General features: G+C 40.4%; 1 protein-coding gene across 1 annotated transcript in view; it reads right to left on the bottom strand.

The window, feature by feature from the left end:
• The window catches only part of MACROD2 (mono-ADP ribosylhydrolase 2), an 852361-nt gene that overhangs the window by 247284 nt on the left and 586723 nt on the right, over positions 1-18354 (bottom strand). Inside the window, exon 8 of the mRNA XM_082757433.1 lies at positions 4573-4646. Within this exon, the coding sequence (XP_082613559.1) occupies positions 4573-4646 (74 nt within the window). The remainder of the gene's footprint in view (positions 1-4572; positions 4647-18354) is intronic.

The following is an 18354-nucleotide window of genomic DNA, read 5'->3' as shown; positions in this document are numbered from 1 at the left end:
CACCATCTCTCCTAAAATGTCGGGAGGGGTAAGTATTTAAAGGCTTCACATTTCCTTTGTGATACGTTATGGGAAGTCAAGTGGCAGTATCTCAGACCTTCCCAAATTATCCCAGAAAGAAACATTTCAAATGGTTCAAAGAGCTTAATGTGCATTTTTAAATGAATGCCAGTGTATAATTCCTAAAGGATGGGATCCAATTCTATTTTGTGCTCTGAAGAATTCTATTAAACCTTCAGAGCACTTTGCGAAATGTGAAAATGCAGTTTGCTAAAGAGATAGCCTAGGTGGTCTGCAGTAAATTAACCCAGTAGTGCTGACTGTTGCCATTCCTGCAAGCTTGCTCCGAGGGATTTCTATGCTTACAGTGTAACGCCATTTACCAGCTTCTAAACTAGATTTGCCCTCTGGCTGCAAGTCAGCAGACCTTGGTGTAAAACACGGCCAGAAATTAGTTTGACTTAGAGTTGCATTTCAAAACCAGAAGAGTGCTGCGTGTTACATACAAGTAAGTACTAACCATTACTTACAATATTGCTGTTTTCCCTAGCGGTCTTTATGTAGTTAAGTTTTAGGCTGCTAGACTGCTGCCCTGCCTAGCTGGTGTTTGGCGTTCAGTAAATTACAATAGATCTCTCTCTGTTGCTTTGTAACAATTAACCTCAGAAAGGAGCTAACTCCATTTGCATGGTAATGAGACATTCATCTGAGTGACATCGAAGTTAAGCATGCTAATAAGTTTTTATGCAAACACCTGAGGGGTCAAGCACAACAATGGACTTGGATAAGAAAACCTTTCATTAACTGCAAATCACTTTTCTTGTAAATACTATGACAGAGAACTTCCTGGGACTCTAACACAGCTTGCAAGACATTTCAGAGTCATTTCAGTTATTTTCAGGGCCCCAGGCAGACTTAGGAACATAGCCACTGATTTATTTGTATTTTGAATTAATATCAGGTTGGATAAAATCTTCATTTTAGCATCAAAGGAGGCAAAGCACTACATGAAGGTAGAGAGGAGAAGACAACAATATTGCCTTATCTTTCACAAATTTGTCACAGTTTCCTGGGATGCAGAAAGACAGATAAGACACAGCTGCTGTACAGCACAACAAAGACTTATAAATATGTCAGGTGTTTCCATCTTATTTACCTATTTGGTTTTGCTAAGTGTGTTGCCGTGTAGGCACGTTTCCTAGTGAGCAGATTACCATTTTGGTCTCTATCTTTCACTAAAATTTCATGAGTTCATTCAATACACACCCTACACGCAGAGTCTGAGATCTGAGGACGACCAGCACCAGACATTATCGCAGGGATAACCGGCTGCCAAACATCTTTGTGACAGAAGGAGCAGAACCCGGACAGGATTTCTCAGGTGAAGACAAGGCAGATTCCACAAGAAGGAAGGAAAGGAAGAAGGCAACTGATTCATTGAACTTCAGCACAGCCAAAAGCAAAAGGCCTCGTGTTCAGGCGAGGAGGCTGTTAGCAGGACACTGACCCATTCTGATAGCACAGCCAGCATCAAGGGAGTGGTTCTTGTTAGACGTAACAGGAGTGAAACACGGGCAGCCTTCTGAAAAGCTGGCCTCACAGCAAATGGAAAAGGTTTTGCTCCTAGGCTAGAACATGTGAGTTTAAATACATTTAAATATCCAGTGGCTGTAGTTGGAGCTGTTCTGTCTTCATGAGCAAAGTTTACAGAAAGGTCTATATTGCAAGGTATGCAGTAAGAACAGACTATATTGTTGAGACATTAAAAAGTCCCTGTCATTTGGGTTGCTGTACAATGAACTAGTTTCAGGAAAAGTTTGGGTGATGTACAATATTACTACTTAAAGCCCAAAATCTAATCCAAGCGAACAAAGATATGCAAAATACAATGGGTCAGAATAACACCTGACACTGAGCTATGGCAGTTTATTTAATATAGCTGAATTATACACACCTTCCTATAAGCATTAAACAGGAACCCAACAACTGTATGCTTCTCAAAGATCCCTTTCACTGCATAAGTCACTGCTGTCTTCAGTAGAAGTACTAAATATTTTTATTTTGCTGCTGACCTACTTATGACATGTAAAATATGCCAGTATGCCACAATCTAAAATTCAAGACAGATTGCAGGAATAGTTTATGAAGAGAGAAACCACTGTACAAGAAAGTACAAAGCTATGGATAACCCTACCCTTGAAACCTATCTTGACTGAAATCTAGTATGCCATTTTCTTCAATAATTAACAAAAGCTCTTTGAGTTTGCTTCTGAATTCTCTGATAGGTAATAATTGCTGCAAATTGATCATATGTATGCCTTCAGGTACACCAAATAGCATGAGACCTGAGCATCATGACATTTTGACTCAGGGTGTTCAGAAATGTTTAATACTACAGTTACTAACTATAGTAATCCAAACTGAAAAACAAAACCAACAAAAATAAGACAAAAAAAACAACTGTGATGTAAGCTTAATAGGATAATTTTTAACAATACATCTGTGGTCAGGACAGCCTGTGCTCCTTTCACTCTCCAAACTTTGTAAACTACAACTATTAACTTAAAAAGAATACAGATGAAATTGGAATTTGTGGGGAGTGAGTAAGTAGGTTTAGAGCTAGAGTGCCAAGACAACCAAGGAAATAGAAGGGAACGCATTTGAGTGAGGAAGGAGGAATCATGCTTATTCGGTGTTCCTTGTTTACAGTAACCTGTGCAAACCACAAATGTGTTGGAATTTTAAGCATTTCAATCACATTTGCACAAAGTGCTTAATGCTCAGATAAAAGACAAAAACATATAGGATAAACACTGCCATTTCAATCACTGTGCTGTGAACCGCGAGTCTCCTTCCAAGACAGAGCTGAAGGGTTCTGAAAACAAGGGAAGGAACTCACCAGAAGCCTATGACAGGAACCAAAAACATAGAGGGAAGCAGCACACACGCTAACTAAAAGTAAGAAAGAAGGAATGTGTAGGGCATACAAGGGCTTGCAGGCCAAGTCATGCCAGAAGCAGAAAAAGAAAAGAGAAGACTCAAAGCGTACATTAGAAGCAAAAGTTGTCTTACAGCTGAAAAGCAACAGCTGAACTCCAGAGCAGAATACTCCAGAAAAGAGTTTTCACTGAGAAAACAACTACTCATTTGATAGGCAGTCTACCAAACCATTTTATTTTGTTTTCAATAATACCGCAAAGAAAAAAGTAATTAAGGGGTATATATACAACACACTCAGCTTTTGAAACAGAAAAGTTTAGTTCCAAAATAATTAAAAAAATAAATAAAAAATAAGCCTCTTTTTCTTCCATTATATAGTAAAAATGCAACCAAATGAAATTAAAATACAGTAAAGCACTAACACTCCATTTTCAAAAAACATAAAGCCTGTAGTTAGGCTGGTAAGATGACACTTATGCATCTTTAGTGTTAAAGATGACTGTCCATCCAAAATTGCTTCACCGCTCAAATATCTAATCTATGGAAAGAAAGCTGCTAAGTGCTTCATACCGCATTGTCCAAACATGCACGTTTCTTGGCGTACCTTTTGGCACTCTGGTTTGTATATCTCAATTTACCGTTCAAATCTCATCATAGTATTTCCTTTCAGTTCAAAGTTGGTCAAAAAGCAAACAAAAAACTCCTACAACCTACTAAATCGCTACCCTTGTTTATCAGAATCTCTTAACAATAAGGCCCCCCAAACACATGAATAGAAGAAATAAACTACTAATTATGCTCCTGTGCCTAATATTTCTCCACTCCAAGCTTTGTTAAATACCTTCGTACAAAAATACTCAACAACTTCAGCCGTGTGAGATCTGCCTGCTGTCATTACCAGGAAACAGGCATATCCTCAGTTCAAGACATAATGATTATTTTATTCTATCACTTTGTTGCATTCTTCAATTCAATGCTAGAAACTATCAGCCTGCTAAGAACAAAAACCAGAGCAAGAAAAAAACCTAGAAAGGGAAGATATGGATATCATTCTGTTGAAAGCATTTTGTCTTGTAAAAATAATCACCATAGTGTTGTCACTGGAAGAACACCAGTCCTGTTAAAAATTCAGTTCTGTCACAAGTTTAGCAGGTGTTCCAGGGAAAATGAACACTTAACTGTAAGCAAATCAAAAATTAATAAAAATAGGAAATACTATCATACAGCTCTTTACTGTAAAGTGACCTCTGGAACACTGCTGACCTTTAGTGACTGTTTCCACTGACAACTATTATATACATTTCCTTTCCAAGAATCTCTTCATTATTAGATGAAAACTGTGACGCTCAGAAACAGCTTAGAAAGAGAATAGTCTTTTACTTTGCCAGGAAAGATTACAATACAAAGGAAATGCACAGTATGGTTTCAAACAAAGGTATTTCCCCTGAACTCCAGTGAAGCTTTTAAAATGTAACAGTCTTCCCCCAGCCACATTGTCCTAACCTGGTTTCATTTGTTTTAGACTAAATATTCACCTCAAGGCTCAAGCTGGTGTTTACTCTTTCTACATTTCCAGAGCCAAAGTCCATAATCATAAATAAAAATTTGGGAAAGTTATATTTTATTTCATACCTCGTTGTGATTCTTGCTTAACCATTCCTTAATAGTGTTAAGGGCAATGACAGCAGCAGGCTCATTTGGAAAACCTAAAGACAAAAGAAATGAGAAATAAATAGAAGGCACACGTTTTATACCCCAATAATAAAATAAAAATCTGGATTCTGCCACCTACCTTCTTTGGACTAGGTTTGAGATTGCATTTGGTGACCACTCTATTCTAAAGATTTGGTTAGAAGTTTTAGGGGACACTATTTAGGTGTCCCCTAAAACACTCCCAGGTTTGTTTTTGTTTGCTTGCTTGTTTTGTTTTAAGTCTGGTTAGAAGTTCACAGCACAAGACCACTAGAAACAATAGAGTTATACACATGTCTCGCTAGGCAGGCAATGATATAACATATATCACAGTAACAAATGCTAGGCTTACATCTCATGGCACACAAGAAAAATTCAGACATTTCTTAAGGCGTAAGATCTTTCTTTCTTTAATCCATCTGTCAGCAAAACTATACAACACTATGATCCTAATGCCATAGGCCTCATATGGATAAAAATGTTTGAGTTATAAATCTCTTAATTTATGACCTAAAACATAACAAACAACTTTGGAAATTAAAGAATTCATGAAGCATAAGCATATGAATTTAAGGCCTGATACTGCATGATATACTAGCAATAGCAACTCCCCCCAGCACTAAACAATATCAGAAATCTTTCTAGGGATACAGTCTTTTTGCTTTGATGGTCTCTATCTATCAAATCTAAAGATGCTTTCATTACTTATGCAGCCTTAATTTAATTTTCCTTTAAATTTCTAACTTGAGGGCAGCAAATCATTTTTTGTGAGGATTTAAATATAAAAACCCATAAGCTGTATGAATAGCCCTCAGTAGGTTAGATTAATAGAACAGCCTTTGAAGAGGTGGAGCTGCAGGCACAATGTACAAGCAAGCAAAGGCTCTAGACAGAAACAGTCATGAAATCTGGCATACAGCTGCATACATACACTTTTTTTTTTTTTTTTTTTTTTTTTTTTACATTACACAACAGTGTAGCACATAAACAGAAAATGCAGACAGTGCAACTATCAGTAGATGCACCCAGCTTTTTGACCTGGCACATTATCCTCCAAAATCTATCTTCTTTAACTCTTTTCAGTTCAGTGCTAGATGAAAAATAAATAAATAAATAAATAATCCCTCTACCCCTCTTTGTTCCCAAAACATTACTGCCCAGAACTGAACTCAGTTTTGTAAGGATTTTTTGTATTGGTACGTACACTCTTTTAAAGTCAGAAATGACAACAATCTGTAGCAACAGTAGTAGGTGAAGTAGTCAGTGGTTGGGTAACGCTGACATTTAGTATGAGCTTCCTTTCCTCACACCTCTCAAAAAAGTATAGATGTATTTATTTGCTCCCACCCCCAGGTCCAAGATGGAAAATTAGCCAAGATCCATCAACTGTGGATACTTCCAATGCTGCTAGGAAGATGTATTCTTATGACATTTAATAATGCTGCTGATACCGTCAAGGGATGTGTCTTATAACAGCAGCTAATGAATGCTAACAGAACCCCAAGCCTGATGTTGGTCATATGTAGGAACAGACCTCTGAGCAGTCTGCTCAAATTAGCAATATTTTCTCTAACAAACCACAACTTTGTAACACAGAAATGCTGTGCCCAGAGCTTGGTAGGTCTGGGTGGACATACAATGAACACCATGCAGAGGGAGGAATGCATATTTCAGACAACTGAAATACCATTGTTTATGCACTGAATGGTTTATTTCCAGAACAATCCTCCCTCCAGTAAGATTCACTTTTCAGGCTTGTTTTTCACTCCCCTGCAGTAGGGCCTTTGCCCAAAACCGTGATAACACACTAGCAATTTTACAGAATCATAAATCTCTCAATAAATCGTTCATTATTTAGGAAACTGCTGCCTTACTAACCAGTCTTATATAGAAGCTTATCTACAAAACTGGTGTTCAGTTACTCCTAAGTAACCACAATGTAAAAGAAATTGTTCAGCAACAAAAATAATAATAATAATTAAAAAAAAAAAACTTGAACCTTGTGTATGATTTCAGAAAACACCTTAAAATCCATAGAAAGCTTTTATGACCACAGTTACAAAAAAAAAAAAAATGTTTTTAGTGTTTTACACGCATTTCTGGTAAATTTAATGAAAGGATTACCTTCTCGGCTTTTTGTAGAGGCAGGATGGAATTTAGCTTCCTGTTCCATACCCTGCACCAGCACAAAAGGCCCTGTGTCTCCGATTCTCAAACACAAAAACATTCGGTTTTATAGCACTGGGTTAAAGGGAGATAAACTGAGATGGGATCTTTTTAAACACGTTTTTGTGTTGTTTTTATCTCTAAGCTACATTTGTCTGCCGTAACATTTCTGGCCTGCTCCCATACACACACACACACACACACACACCTCCCCACTTTCTTTCAGCAAAAAAGCAATCTCAGTGAGCACGTGGGAATCAAATTACTTGAGAGAAATGAGCTCGAGGAGCCTCACAGTTAACCGACTGCTGGAGCAGCGGCTCAGACAATTCCGGCTAAAGGCTCAATTTCACAAAAGATAAAACAGGTAAAGTAATAAGAGTGACACTGGCCCATGTTACTGCAGTGAGCGCTCCTCCAGAATACTGAAAAGGACAAGGGCACAAAAAGGCAAAGAAGCATTTGCTGTAAGGTGCAGGCAAGCAGTGCCTCTGAAGGACCTCACTGGGTTTATGTGGTTACAGACGAAGGGAAGGTTGCAGGCCGTACGTCATCGATGGGCACGGCGTATAGCGTGTACCTACCAGTGCTCACAGGACTCCACATGGACGGGCCTTCCTACATGCCCAAGGGGCAAAACTGGCATTTTGGCAACAAATCCCACTACGCCACAAAAAGCGGCACAGGATATCTTTAGTTGCTGAAAAATTCCTTGGTTCCTTGCTATTCCAGCAAGGGGGGATTGTGCTGCAGCCCTCCACATTTTGCAGTGCCCATTAATCGCAGCTCACCATCTATTACCAGGATCAACTCCTGACCCTCCAAGCACAGAAAATGCTAGGAGTGATTAGCCGCTGCCTCTTGTGCCCCTCTCAGTTTGGGAACCCTCCTTTAAAGTACGGCTTTATTCGCTACTGCTCACGTGCTGTAGTGGGGTTCGTGCAAGCCTGGCACATCAGGAGGAATGAAGGTCCTGCAGCAAGTCCTGCTAGGAAAACTCTCATGTTTTTGCCCAGTTGCTTCACAGCTCAAGTCATCAGGTGTCCCTCCAGACAGATCAGCTGCCTTCGTATACAACCATACAAATGTGACTGCGAGCTTTCACAACAACTTGGGTACCAGCATCAATCTGTCTCGCCGCAGACAAACTTAAAAATTTCACAGAATCACAGAATTTCTAGTTTGGAAGAGACCTCAAGATCATCGAGTCCAACCTCTGACCTAACGCTAGCAGTCCCCACTAAACTATATCCCTAAGCTCTACACCTAAACATCTTTTGAAGACTTCCAGGGATGATGACTCCACCACTTCCCTGGGCAGCCTGTTCCAATGCCTCACAACCCTTTCAGTGAAGAAGTTCTTCCTAACATCTAACCTAAAACTCCCCTGGCTCAACTTAAACCCATTCCCCCTCGTCCTGTCACCAGGCACGTGGGAGAACAGACCAACCCCCACCTCGCTACAGCCTCCCTTGAGGTACCCATAGAGAGCGATAAGGTCGCCCCTGAGCCTCCTCTTCTCCAGGCTGAACAAGCCCAGCTCCCTCAGCCGCTCCTCGTAGGACTTGTTCTCCAGGCCCCTCACCAGCTTCGTTGCCCTTCTCTGCACCTGCTCAAGCACCTCCATGTCCTTCTTGTAGCGAGGGGCCCAAAACTGAACACAGTACTCCAGGTGCGGCCTCACCAGAGCTGAGTACAGGGGGACGATCACCTCCCTAGCCCTGCTGGTCACACTGTTCCTGATACAAGCCAGGATGCCGTTGGCCTTCTTGGCCACCTGAGCACACTGCTGGCTCATATTCAGCCGACTATCCACCATCACTCCCAGGTCCTTCTCTGCCTGGCAGCTCTCCAACCATTCCCCTCCCAGCCTGTAGCTCTGCTTGGGGTTATTGCGCCCCAGGTGCAGGACCCGGCACTTGGCCTTGTTGAACTTCATGCAGTTGACCTCAGCCCATCGGTGCAGCCTATCCAGATCCTCCTGCAGAGCTTTCCTACCCTCAAGCAGATCGACACATGTGCATAGCTTGGTGTCATCTGCAAACTTACTGAGGGTGCACTCAATGCCCTCATCCAGATCATTGATGAAGATATTAAAGAGGACCGGCCCCAGCACCGAGCCCTGGGGGACGCCACTAGTGACTGGCCTCCAACTGGACTTGGCTCCATTCACCACGACTCTTTGGGCCCGGCTATCCAGCCAGTTTCTAACCCAACGAAGCGTGTGCCAGTCCAAGCCAAGAGCAGCCAGTTTCTTGAGGAGAATGCTGTGGGAGACGGTGTCAAAAGCCTTGCTGAAGTCAAGGTAGACCACATCCACAGCCTTTCCCTCATCCACCCAGCGCGTCACTTTGTCATAGAAGGAGATCAGGTTCGTCAAGCAGGACCTGCCTTTCATAAAGCCATGCTGACTGGGCCTGATCGCCTGCTTGCCCTGCAAGTGCTGCGTGATGACTCTCAGGAGGATCTGCTCCATGAGCTTCCCTGGCACTGAGGTCAAACCGACAGGCCTGTAGTTTCCCAGGTCTGCCCTCCGGCCCTTCTTGTAGATGGGCGCCACGTTTGCATATTGCTTGTTTCCTTTCCTCCTCTTTGCATATTGCTAGTAGATGTATACACTCCTACATTCACTCTCTGTGATTAATGACTATGCCTTCATACTCACAACTAAAACAACACATCCTAGTATCATCACACAAAAAAAACACCTCATCTGGATTATGTTGCTTCTGGTACATCATTGCACAACTATTACACACAGAGACAGTCCATGAAGGCTTTACAAGATCTTCTAACTTAGGAGCTTCTGCATCTGTTTCCAGGACTTTATCACCTAATTCCTGGAAATTATAACATTGACCTGAGGCATAGCTAGTGAAACAAACTGGACATTATGCAGGTTCTAATGGTCATAATTTTTGAGAGGAGTGATAAGATCTTACAGAACTGTTTCATATATTTGATATTAAACAAATGTGCTCATTTAGAGAAAAAGTGCGGAGGGGGACTGAGAAAGAAGTGTGAAGATGCATGCTGAAGTTCCTCTTACATTGTCAGTTGATTCCCTGGAAAACAACTAGTAAGAACATACAAGTCCCCATGTTTCATTAACATTCAGAAAATATGTGATGAACTCCCTGTTGTTAGACACTCTAGGGCAAATGCTCAGCCTTTTGTGCTTAGGGGATTTAGCATAGAAACATTCATACTATTGTGATGTCTATTACTGTATGCCTAATTTGTCTGTGTAGTATCTGGAAAATATATACCACGAGTTCTTCAATGAATAACAGTGTAACAAGGATTTCGTGAGATAAAATTAATAGAAATCTATTTCAAGGACTCCCAAATTGTATGGAGATGCCTGTAGCTTTATCTGTCTCTTTTAGTGTGCTCAGTCCACTGTTGCATATTATTAAAAACGTCCAGCTTACAAGCAGGTAATGCTACCTCCCCATGAAAAGTCCATTAAGAAAACCTAAGTACGAAATAAACAACCTCTAGCATGATATAGCTGAAGATGATGATAACAGACAATACCTGTTAGGTTATAATGCTAACAAGCAAACGTCAATCCAGAAAATCATTTCAATCGCTGCAGGGGTCAGTGTTATAATTTGTCACTTTAACCGAGATGTTTTCTGTAAATCAAGCTATCCTTGTAAAAAAGGTCTGCATCTTTTTTTTTTTTTAATTATTATTATTTTGTTAGCACAGTCTAAATACTAGATAGGTTTTTATTCATTTTAGACTGCTCCCTTCTCTGTGGTTTCCAAACACCTCATCACAATCTTAATATACTTATTTGCCAGCTTTAATGGTTTTATTTCAAAGCAAATTGTGAAAAAATAAAAATAAAATTCAACACAAATACTCATTAGGAGTTTCTCACACTTGCTCAGAAAAATATCTACACTGGCATGTTTGTGCATATATCAAGGATGTACTTTAGGATGTTTACGGACTGCTCCTGTGCTTTAAAATCAAACCCAATTCCCTTTGTTTAGGCAACAAGACTGCCAAAATGTAACAACTTCCATTATTTAGTTTATATTAAACAATGTTTAATAACATATGAAGGAAGTTCTAACAGTAGTTCAACAGTAACGTTTGACACTGTGGAAGCATATTGAAGGTCCTCTCTGCACTCAGTACAATGGGGTATTTTCCACCACACATCTAGTATTTGTTGTGTGGGAATCGTCAGCACCAGATGGTATGGAAAACCAACTTTCTCCAGGTTTATTTTTTTAAAAAGGGCACCAAACATTCATCCCATATATTCTGAAATCCAATATTATTGCAAGAACTAAAGCTGCTTTCTGATTCAGAACAGACATGCGAACAACTGAGCTTCATTATGGTCATGTGGGTTATGGCTGGCTATTGACAACACAGTAATCATAACACTTCAACCTCATCAATGTATGACAATAAAAAGAAACAAATGAGATGCATAGCCCAGCATGCCTGAGGTGAGGTTACTCAATACACTCACTTGTCCTTCAGTTGTGAAACTATCAGGAGTATAATCTTGCAACCGATCCCATATAATCATCTTGTCAAAGGCGTATTTTAGTAGTCAAAATGAATTCACTCATGCTGGGCTGATTCCCATTACCATGGTAAATCCAGCATTTCTGGAAGCTGAGATAGTAGCATTCTACCAACAAGTTCAGGCTGTCACTATTGTTGGGTCATTTTTTTATTTTTATTTTTTAATCACCGCGGTCGTATGATAATTGGATAAACAAGCTGAAAAGGCTCCTAGCTGGATATTTTTGAGGATACTCCTGATCAGAAATCAGCTGCAGCCCTAATTTGGATTGGATGCATTGAAGACTAAAGAGAAAAGCCATGAATGTTCTGCCAAATAGCCTACTTTGCCTTATTAAACTTGTTTAGCCAATGAAACCTTACCAGCTGCCCACTCAAATATTAAGTCTCAGAAAGACATTGAAAATAAGTATTTTTAAAAGAAGGTAACTTCTGTTACTCCAGTAAACAAAACTGCACCTACTCACTGTATCCACTTTAAACTATGCTAGAGTAAGTAATTAGCATGCAAATACAATAACAAAGGAAAATGAGAAAATTTCAAAATGCATAAAAAATATTTGTCTGAAGAAATGTCTTTAAGCTTCTCTCAAGCAAGGAGCATGCTTATTCATTTTCCTTGACTAAAGAAATTCAGCGGCAACAGAAAAATAAATACAGTTCCTGAAGAATGACTGCCAATTGCATTTAACCACTGACATGATAATGAGGCAGCTGGTAGAGGATGGTTAGTAAATAAACCCAAAATGTGCATCTTGTGCATCTAGCAGTGAATACGGGAAACAGAATGTCTCTGCTCTGCCACAGTGACACAAAGCAGGTGGAGTACTGAAATAACAGAGGGCCCTCCTTCGTTCATGGAAGCTCATCGGGTAACTCAGTGATCCCAAGTTAAGTCAACCAGGGCGAGCACTGGCACCAGGAGATACCAAACCATGCAAGTCAGCAAAAACAAGACAAGTTGCAGGCCAAGAAGCACTGGCTCCTGACAGCAGGGCTGGCTCTGTCTCAGCTTGTCAAAGACACCCGGAGCACACTCATCGCTGTGCTGAGCGACAGCGGCCTCCTGCCCCATCAGCACGGTGACCCACCTTCATCATCTACAGGTCAGCTGCGGTTCTGTACAAGTCCAAATCTGGGCTTGGCTTACAGCTGCACTAAGGAGAGGTCAGTTACAAGAAGGCGGCTGGGATGCAGGAAATAAACAGGTCATCTGCTGGCTCTCTGACACGCACGTTACCATACCATACTTCATTTCACACTCTACTACATAGATATCACTACATAGATATCATCAGAAAATGTCCATCATATAGTGGAGATAAAAGTATCAGCTGAATATAGAAATATACTATAATTACTTAGGCCATTTGAGCAGAGAGCACCTTGTACTAACAAGTCTGAGGACTCCACTACAGAGAAGAAGAAGAAAAAAAAAAAAAGATTTTAAGCTTACTTAGCTGTTTGATGTTTGTTAGCATTGGTGAGGAATGAAAAAAAAAAAAAGGACGGGAGCTTCCCTATGAGCATGAGAGCTACCTTACTGTGAGAGACAACATACCAGACTTCTGCAGGAGAGCTGCTTCTTTGCAAGAATTTTACTTTTCTGCATCAGTCAGTACTTTTTATTAGAAGTTGAGATTGTGGTTTCATTCTTTTTCCAGCTTTTATAGGGAGTATGCTTGCAGGGGGACCACATCATGGATAAATGCATTCTCTAAACGTCATCTAAAAATATGTGGCAAGCAATACTCAGACATTCTCAGAAGCAAAATGTTTCAGAGCTGTGCTGTTTACTGTGTTGCATGATGGAGCTTTTCTGTCTGTCAGAGTATTTTAAAATGCTCATGTGGAACATTAAGGCTTCAAGCTGAACATAATAGGGAAACAGCAGAAAGATACCACAACACTGAAAGTGAAGAGATCTCACTAGTCTGGCAATAAGCATCCTAATATGGTAAGAGAAAGCATATATAATGCAAATGCAAGCAAAAGATATACTTAGAGAGGTACTTACACCATTATAAAATCTACCTATGAGGATGTCTATTCAATGTTTGTGTAAATTACACAGCCATTTAGACATATGTATACAGTTGTTCATGAGATGAAGTACATCGTTCTACTCAAAATGCACTCTGCACCCTATCTAGAATTGCCATTCCAGAAACAAGGGTACAGAGAAATGTTAATTGAAAGAGGTTTCAAAGTGTACACGAACTTCTTAATGCAAAATATTTCATCTTCTACTCATCCATATATATCAAGTTGCTGGTTTTTTTGTTTATTTGTCGTATTTTTTTTGGGGGGTGGCAACATAATACAACAAAAGCAATTTGATACAAAGCGTAATGCACTAGTCAACTGTGAAATCTGCCATCATACACTGAATTGAATATCAGTGGGATATTGGCTTTATTGTAATTACAATTCCAACAAGGTTAAACATGTATTTCTACCCACTGATTTGAATAATAAAAAAAAAAGCCTTGTTCTTTACTGAGCTAAGGTGTAGGAAATCAATCCTACCCTCTGGAAGTGTCTTTCAAGAGATTAAAAGAAAGGAGAAAAAAATGCCCCCCTCCCACTTCCATTTTAAACCGGTTGTTTTTCTAAAAAACGTTGTCTGATGCAGTGATGCTTAACCTTCACTGACACTATCCCAGGCCCTCCTTCACACGCAACTCTCCTAAGCACTGAGGGAAGCCTAAGCATCCAGAGATCTGCTGCTCAGCAATAGGAATAAAGTACAATCCTGGACCTCACAAAGCCCTGTTCCCCACGGGAAAGCATCCTGGAATTGACTGCAAACTCTAATTGAAGCCTCGCCTGAAGTCGAGATATTCTCGACGTGCCTCTCCATGCTGGAGGTCCCTGATGTCTACTAATGCATCTGCCTGCGCTACAGGCTAGGTCAGGGGAGAAATCGCTGTGAGAGGCTCGCTCTCCTCCTTGCTGAGATGATCTTTGTGCAGACAGGGGGAACAGGCACTGACCATAGTGAGGGTAAGTGCACTCGGGTGCAGCAAGATGGGAGGTGCAGCAAGATGGGAGGTGCAGCAAGAAAAGGGGGAGAGCACAGGAGCTCTTGCTGAAGGATGGGGTTCTGAGTTCTGGGGAGGCGGATTGGGTTTGCAAGAGAATGTCAGGGCTGTCAGCTCTGCCAGAGCTCAGAGTATCCTGACTGAGAACAGTTAGTAGAACATGGCACGAGTTAGAAGTGCAAGGATTTAGGGATACGCATGTATATAAGGGAAGACAAGTTGCTACAGTGAAATGAAAAGAGATGACAGTAGAAAAAGTCTGAGAAACTTCAGAGGAATAGGACATACATAGGCAATGGACAAAAATATACACTCAAAAGAAAACAGCCAGCATTGTCAGCCCAGCTCTATCCTTTAAATCACTTCCACCACATTCAATTGCTCTGACAGATGCAACCCAAAGACCTAGCTGGATTATCTAAAACCAACAGAGTACTTGGTGAAGGCCATAAGCGTACAAGAACAAACAAAACAATCTGACATTATTTCTACTGAAGCACAGTTCTTATCTCCTCTCCAAGGGAAATCAAAGATTTCCTAAGAGCACATAAAGAAAATCAGCTGAAACTACATATATTCAGCTCCTTGTGGACAAAAATGAAACAAAGATGTTCTTTTATCTTTTCCCCCAAAAGACTTACACGGGAAAGAGTTATAGGTCAGGTTGGGTGAAAAAGTAATACACTGTGTGAGGCATGTTTAATATACTTAGTTTACTCTTTTTAACAAATACGTTATTGATTCTTGGTTTAGGTATATTATTCACACCGTGGATTTTTTTCCATTATTGCCTCGAGTAGCGATAAACCATGGTAAAGGGTCACACAGACCAGCAGCTATTGTACTCAAGAAATCTACATCAGCTCAAAACTGAAATATTTCCAGATAATCTGGATTTCAAAGATGTCAGTACATTTTCGAGGAACAGAGACAGAGTTGCATTTTTTATTTGATTCTTAATGGCTACTGTTTTTCAATGAACACTGAGGTACCTCATAATTCCTTCAACATCAACTACATGAATGCTGCTGAAACAAGTGCTCATGCAAGATGTCCGGCCTGGGACATCATTATATTAACATTTTTTGCATTATTCTTTTTTTTTTTTTTAACAGGCAGCATTTTTTCCTCCTTGCACAGATGCTGTATCACTTCTGTAGAAAATACATTTCAGTCAGGCAAGAGATGAACTCCATATGAAAAAAACTATGTACGGCAAGGGTTACGGCACACCTCACTTGATTCTGTGCTAATATATGTATCATCCTACCTGACAACACAGTCTAGATACTTAACTTCATTTCAGGCTGTACTGCCGTACCTTTGTGAAGTGAACAGAAAGTGCATGGGAGCTGCCAGCAGCTACTTCACACTCCCGCCAAATGCTGCACTGAAAACGCGTTGTCCTTGTTCTGTTCTCTCAGATCACAGGAAGTCACACAAAAAGAGAAATGTAATTGGAAAGAGTTTGGGGGATTAATGGGAAAGCTGACTTCAACCACAGATAAGGAAAACTTGAAGTTCAGAACAGAACAGAAAACTTGAATCCAGAACACCTGACCAGGTACAACCCATGCATCTCATACTTCCAATGCTCTTAACAAGTCCTCATATGCTAAAGAGCACAGAACCAACAACTACAGGGTAAAATACACAAATATCAACCTCTTGCAAAACATGGACTCTTCTCTGGCCTTCTGTTTTTAAGGTCTCATTCTCCCACATGATAATTCAATTTTACGTACGCCTCTGTTGGCAACTCCTATTGCAAGGTTTCTCTTAACTGCCAGTCAGCCCCTGGCATCAGTTGCCTTTTAGAACCATAGCATATCCCGAGTTGGAAGGGACCCATAAGGATCATCGAGTCCAACTCCTGGCACCACACAGGTCTACCCAAAAATTCAGACCATATGTCTAAGTGCACAGTCCAAACACTTCTTAAACTCCGACAGGCTTGGTGCCATGACTACGTCCCTGGGGAGCCTGTTCCAATGCACGACAAATCTTTTAAATCCAAAATACACAAGTTGATAAACAAAATGTCCTGGAGCTCATCAATTTCTTCATGATTTCAAAAGATCATAGTACAAATTATTGGTCATGTGTTTGCTTGTTTGTTTTTTTTTTTTTTAAACTATGTTTTCTGTTAATATCTCTAATTTGCATTTCACTCACAATTATGCATTTTCTGAGTCTTGCATACTTCAATTAAAAAGGAAATTAAATAACTAGTCAATGGCATTTCCAATCCTATGAATTCATATCCAATTTAAGTCTTGATATGAACTTTACATCTTAACAGTTGTTTTAAATAGCATTTTCAGCATGCATTCTTACAAGTTACTGGTGTGATACTTTTTTGAAAAAAACATTATACAAGCAAATCTGTTTTACTTGAGCAAGTAATGGAAATTCCCAGTGTTTACAAAGGTTTAACAACCATCAGTGCTTGTGGTTAGACAGACATTGACATATTTGGCTTTACAGTAAAAAGATGTTATTGTGCAAGAGGCCATTCTCCAAGAAAAATAAAACATTATCAATGTCATTTTGAACAACATTCACACCGATATAGGAGAAAGAGAAAGGCCAATGCAAATGACAATTACTTCAGTCAGAAACAATGCCCATATTTGAAAAGAAGGAGCCTATGCTATGGTTGGTTAGATCAAGCAGTGGAAGACTATGGAAGACTAAAAGATTTCTTTTGTCCAACAACCCGGTACAAATACGAAGCTGATCTGAACAATTTAAATGTAAATTTCTTACCACCTGTCAGACAAGTGAGATTAGAAGACCTCCACTTAAGAAACAGGCATCTCCAACCTAAGTCCTTATGTGAAAATTGACCTCCCACCTCAATTTCCTTGTAAATGTGGCCACGTGGCAGCAGAAGTGGTGGTTTATTCCAGTACTTTATTAAATTTAGCTTGTGTATATGCTAAGTGTGAGATCACCCACACTGTGCCTCGGGAAAACTATACTTTCGAGACAGATAACCACGCTTTACATCACAAACACAACTAACCCTCTCAGAAACACAAAATCCCAGACTGATCACAGAATCACAGAACTGTAGAGGTTGGAAGGGACCTCAAGAGATCATTGCGTCCAACTCATCTGCCAAAGCACATGTCCTAGAGCAAGTTGCACACATAGGTGTCCAGACAGGTCTTGAATATCTCCAGAGAAGGAGACTCCACAACCTCCCTGGGCAGCCTATCCCAGTGCTCCATCACCCTCACCGTGAAGAAGTTTTTTTGCATGTTGGTGCGGAACTTCCTGTGCTCTATCTTGTGGCCATTACCCCTTGCCCTGTCCCCACAAACCACTGAAAAGAGGTTGGCCAAATCCCTCTGTCGCCCACACCTCAGCTATTTATAAACGTTAATAAGATCCCCTCTCAGTCTTCTTTTCTCAAGGCTGGACAGACCCAGGTCTCTCAGCCTTCTCCTCACAGAGGAGATGCTCCAAGCCCTGTATCATCTTTGTGGTCCTCAGCTGGACACTTTCCAGGAGATCCCTGTCTTTTCTGTGCCAGGGAGCCCAGAACTGGACACAGTACTCCAGGTAAGGCCTGACCAGAGCAGAGCAGAGAGGGAGGATCACCTCCCTTGACCTGCTGGCCACACTCCTTTTAATGCACCCCAGGATCCCATTGGTCTTCTTGGCCATCAGGGCACACTGCTGACACTGAATCGGTTCAAAAGAGATTTTTAAGTGACTGAAACAGTGTAAGAATAAGTCAACCTTACTGAGTTGCTTCAACTAATGAGAGTTCTGTAATTATTTTCTTAATCATATCAAAAGGTCCTCTCTATATACAGAATTACATTACAGATAGCTTGCATTAACACAAGAGATGCATATCTCTAGATTGTGAGAAATGCTACCATAACATTTACAGTTGGACTTGAATTATTTCACTAAATTATCCACCTGAAAATCTCCCAGC

Source organism: Aythya marila (assembly GCF_965140915.1).
Source record: "Aythya marila genome assembly, chromosome: 3".
Lineage (NCBI taxonomy): Eukaryota > Metazoa > Chordata > Aves > Anseriformes > Anatidae > Aythya > Aythya marila.
This window is presented reverse-complemented; position numbering and strand designations above follow the sequence as displayed.